The sequence below is a fragment of the Palaemon carinicauda genome, chromosome 1 (assembly GCF_036898095.1).
Source record: "Palaemon carinicauda isolate YSFRI2023 chromosome 1, ASM3689809v2, whole genome shotgun sequence".
NCBI classification, from domain to species: domain Eukaryota; kingdom Metazoa; phylum Arthropoda; class Malacostraca; order Decapoda; family Palaemonidae; genus Palaemon; species Palaemon carinicauda.
The window spans coordinates 303,136,302-303,141,301 of record NC_090725.1 but is presented as its reverse complement, the minus strand read 5'-3'; the positions used below and the strand labels follow the sequence as shown (position 1 = coordinate 303,141,301).

The window sequence follows — 5,000 nt, the reverse complement described above, 5'->3', positions numbered from 1 at the left end:
TTGCCTACACATACACCGAATAGTCTGGCCTATTCTGTACAGATTCTCCTCTGTCCTCATACACCTGACAACACTAAGATTACCAAACAATTCTTCTTCACCCAAGGGGTTAACTACTGCACTGTAATTGTTCAGTGGCTTCTTTCCTCTTGGTAAGGGTAGAAGAGACTCTTTAGCTATCGTAAGCAGCTCTTTTAGGAGGATACTCCAAAATCAAACCATTGTTCTCTAATATTGGGCAGTGCCATAACATCTGTACCATGGTCTTCCACTGTCTTGGATCACAGTTCTCTTGCTTGAGGGTACACTTGATCACACTATTCTATCAGATTTCTCTGTTAAAGTAATAGGATTGAGATTCTCAGTTTTGTTTCCTTGTAATTATTTGATTTCAACTTTACCGCCTGACAGCAGCGAATGCCAACGTAGATTAGTTCCCTTGCCATAATGTAGACCTTGATGTAAACGACCCCGTAGCCCGCCCTATATGCCGAGACGAAACTGTAGGGTGTTCAAGGTGTTGTTCTGTCACCCATCCAATGTTGCCAACTTCATGCGCTAGTTCTAGTGCGTTGGCATCACAAACAGCGCAGTTTTTTTTTTTATCTTTTTATTAAAAAGTTAAATTACATATGCTTTACAATCACAATATTTACAGTATAGTCACATTTAATTGCATTTTTCTATAAACAAATCCATCTAATTTAACCATTTACAACATAGCACATCTTGATTTTAATTTTTAGTCACTCAAAAACAATAATTTATATACTTTTTGGTGAACATTTTATTCATTCTTTCTTTATGGATATTTTTCAAAAGCCACCGATCATATTGAAATTTACTCTTAAGAAAGGCATCTGTTTCCTCTTTCGTATATCGTTTCTTCTTACTGACCCAAACAGCATATAAATAACCAACTATCAATACAGTGGCGCTATTATAATCCTTTTTCGTCTTATATTTGTAATTGAACATTAATGTGTTTAGAAATTGAACTTATGTGGCAATTCTTCTTTAAGGCAATAAGTTCCTGATTGCACTGTATGTCAGCCATATCATTCATATAACAAACCCGTATCTAACATTCTCTATGATTGCATTGTTGTTATTAGTTCATTTGCTATGCGAAGTATGTCATCAAAATCCATAGACAGGGAGAAAACTTTTTATAGCTCAGTTCTAGCGCAACTCTGACCTCAATCTAGCTCATTTGTCTCACACAGTTGGCAACACTGACCCGTACCTTGTAACCTCAGTTCGACATTAGAACGCGAGTGTAACGGTGTAGATAGAACGTTTTAGAAAGAATATGAATTAAACGAAGAGAAATATCACACATAAGCAAAAATCAAACTTTTAGCATTCTCTTCCTCTTCTTTTGTTAAAGTTTTTTATAGTTTATACAGGAATATCCATTTTAATGTTGCTGTTCTTGAAATATTTTAATTTTCCTTGTTTTCTTCCCTCACTGGGCTATTCTCCCTGTTGGAGCTCCTGGGCTTATAGCATCTTGCTTTTCCAACTAGGGTTGTAACTTAGCAAGTAATAATAATAATAATAATAATAATAATAATAATAATAATAATAATAATAATAATAATAATAATAAAATGTTTGTCTCTTACATTTCAGAATCAGCTCTGGTGACTTACAATGGAGTACAGCTATCTTGGTTTCGTTAGTCAACCTGGAAGTTTAGTGACTGTCCATGCGTTTATGCCAATTATACCAGGAAGTGGAAAACCATTAGTTTCTTTAAGATCTTGTATATATGTTGATGGTAAGAGTCTTACTAGTGGTGGCCAACGCAGAGGCTACCGTACATTTCAGGATAGTTTTGAAGCCGTAAAAATACAGAAAACAGGACAGAATTTCGATTTCGCTTGCATCATTAAAAACGTCAACAGTGACGTGCTTGATATTGAAACGATTCTGGAAAAGTCCCGCCTTCGTCATAGAAGTATACACCACGGAGTTTTCATTGATTACGACCACAGTACTTCTCTTTACAAACTAGCAGTTGGACCGCGAATTTTGGATGTGCCAGAAAAGTTTTTAAGGAACTATGGGATTGATTGCCCAGAGATATTGAGCGATTCCATTGTTGGCCTTCGATTCAAAGTTCTTGGTGATGTAGAAGCACAGCCTTTAAGTTTACTCGTAGGTGAGAGTTATACATACATTTCTCCAACAAATCCACGTGTCATGGCATCCCTAAAATCTGCAACGACAGAAGCTGCTTGTCGCAGAAGTGACAGTCGGAAATGCACGACGTCAGAAGCTGCTTGTCAGACCAATGACAGTCTGACATACACAACGTCAGAAGCTGCTTGTTGGCTCAGTAACCTTCTAACACACACAACTTCAGAAGCTGCCTGTCAGACCAGTAAAACACTGACACGCACAACATCAAAAACTGCTTTTTGGCCTGGTAATAGTCTGACATGCTCAACGCCAGAAGCTACTCGTTGGCCCAGTAACAGTCTGAAAGGCGGAGCATCACAAGCTGCTTGTCAGACCAGTAACATTCTGACATGCACAACATCAGAAGATGTTTTTTGGCCAAGTAATAGACTGACATGCTCTACGTCAGAAGGTACTCGTTGGCCCAGTAACAGTGTGAAAGGGGGAACATCAGAAGCCGATTCTCAGACCAATAACATTCTGACATGCACAACACCAGAAGCTGCTTTTTGGCCCAATAATAGTCTGACATGCACTACGTCAGAGGCTACTCGTTGGCTCAGTAACAGTCTGAAAGGCGGAGCGTCAGAAGCTACTTGTCGGGCCAGTGATAGTACTTTTTATATTAAATCACAACGAATAACTCCAGATGCCCCCTCACCCTTGAAACCAACAACTAGGCCTACTAATCTAACCAGTGCACCACAGCTACCTGGCGTTCCGTCCCTCAGTGAATATGAGCTTACAGAACATGACTTCTTCAACTTGATGCCTGTACTCTCTCAAAGTGAAATGATTGCAGACAGATTTAGGACAATTGTTACAATATAAATGTATCTTGTTAAAGCTGCAGACATGGCCGGAGACATCTTTATAAAACTACAATTGCCTCTGATGTGCCTGTGTAATTTTATAGAATTTGGGGTGTGCTGTGAAACAGCCATGTTGAATACTACATTGAACGGTCTTCCATTTTAAATGAGGTTAGGTTTGAAATTTTACACAGAAGCTGTAGTTAGTCCAACAATGAAACTAATAAAAAAAGAAGTGGCACTATCATGAACGATAATAGAAAAATATAGATGTAATGACTGTTTTGTATTGTAATGGAATAACCAAAGAAAAATGTTTATTTTTTTATTTTTTTAATAGACTTTCTTGAAAAGGATTAAGAGAGACTACATGATAATCTTGATTGACGTATTGCACTTGCATACTGTACTCTGGATTTTGGTTTATAAACTTAAGATTTAATCAAACTTAGTTTGCTCAAGTCTAAGTAATCTTTATATTCGAAAGCTTATTCACTTTGCATGGTCTCAAATTTCGTATAGAATAATCTAGAATTATGGTTGTTTCAAAATCGTTAAATACAAGAAAGAATCCTTTCTTGTTTACATAATGAGATGGTGAAAATAGTACACTGATTGACAAAGGAAGACAGAGAGAATTTTCTTTACCTACTTAACATGTGACGTGTTTTTATTTTACCTAACATGACGTGTGTTTTTTAATTATCGAAATATCAAATATTAAAATCTCAGTCAAGTTTATTATTCAGAAATAACTAATCACTAAGTGTTAGTTTTGACATAGCACTATCTAAGGAATATATAATTCCTTCTATATCACGAACCATGTCTAGGCCTATAGCCAACTGTAGTCTGTTTTCATGTTCTCAGTCCAACGAGTTCTGGAACAGAATATTGTTAACTGTAACCTAGAGTTGTTGTTTTTTCTTTTTTTAAATTATTTTATTCGGACCTGATAAATTTTAATTGATTAGATTTTTTTTTTATTCATTGAACAATTAAAGTTTCCATGATATGGCTAACTGCTCACTCCGCAAAAGAAGTTTGCGACCACTCTTATCAAGTATCAGTTGAGATAGGTGCAAAACTTCTTATCTTATATTTTATGCTGTTATTTGATGTTTTCCTGTACCAAAAGAAAAAAAAAGTCTTGATACAGATATAGTTTTAATTTTATTCCCTTATACCTTTAAATCAGCCTAGATAAATATATTGCTATAAGTTTGCGCAACTATTGTGGCATTTTTAAACTTTATATGGGTATTTGCATTCAAGTCACTTGAACAAAGGGCTCAAAATAAGAACAAATTCCCGCGGGAAATACATATGTTTATATGTGCAAAGAAGGTAATACAAAACATCTATTTTGTATTTTTATACCCAAGAATTAGGTAAGGAAACAAGATATGAGATTGGATATGTTGGAATTTTCTAACAAAGCTGAAAGAATATTTACTCAATTTTTTCTAAGAAAGGTAATTGCAGTTTGGCGTTTTTCGTCAGTTTTGTGAAGAAATGCCAATTTAAAAATTAAGATATGCCCTTTATTATTATTATTATTATTTCTGGTTTTAGTTCAAGTTCCATTAGAATATATGCTCACCAGAACGTCAGCCGGTCAAGCCTAACCCCCAACTCTGGTGCCTTACCACAGCAGTGGCCTCCCCAGTAAACAGCTTAAACTCATAGGACCGGGCGGGGTTTCGATCTGCTGCCATGCGAATGCTAGGTATTATTATTATTAGCTAAGCTACAACCCTAGTGGGAAAAGCAAAATGCTATAAGCCACACTAAGGTTCCAATAGGCAAAGTAATCCTATGAGGAAAAGAAATAATTAAATAAACTACAAGAGAAGTAATGAACAATTAGAATAGAATATTTCGAAGAATAGCAACATTAAAATGATCTTAAATATATATATATATATATATATATATATATATATATATATATATATATATATATATATATATATATATATATATATATATATATATATA

General features: G+C 35.2%; 1 protein-coding gene across 1 annotated transcript in view; it reads left to right on the top strand.

Annotated features, from left to right (window-relative positions):
* The window catches only part of LOC137658411 (serine-rich adhesin for platelets-like), an 11,597-nt gene extending 8,032 nt beyond the window's left edge, over positions 1-3,565 (top strand). Inside the window, exon 2 of the mRNA XM_068393103.1 lies at positions 1,636-3,565. Within this exon, the coding sequence (XP_068249204.1) occupies positions 1,657-3,018 (1,362 nt within the window). The 5' untranslated portion in view covers positions 1,636-1,656 and the 3' untranslated portion in view covers positions 3,019-3,565. The remainder of the gene's footprint in view (positions 1-1,635) is intronic.
* The last annotated feature ends 1,435 nt before the right edge of the window (positions 3,566-5,000 follow it).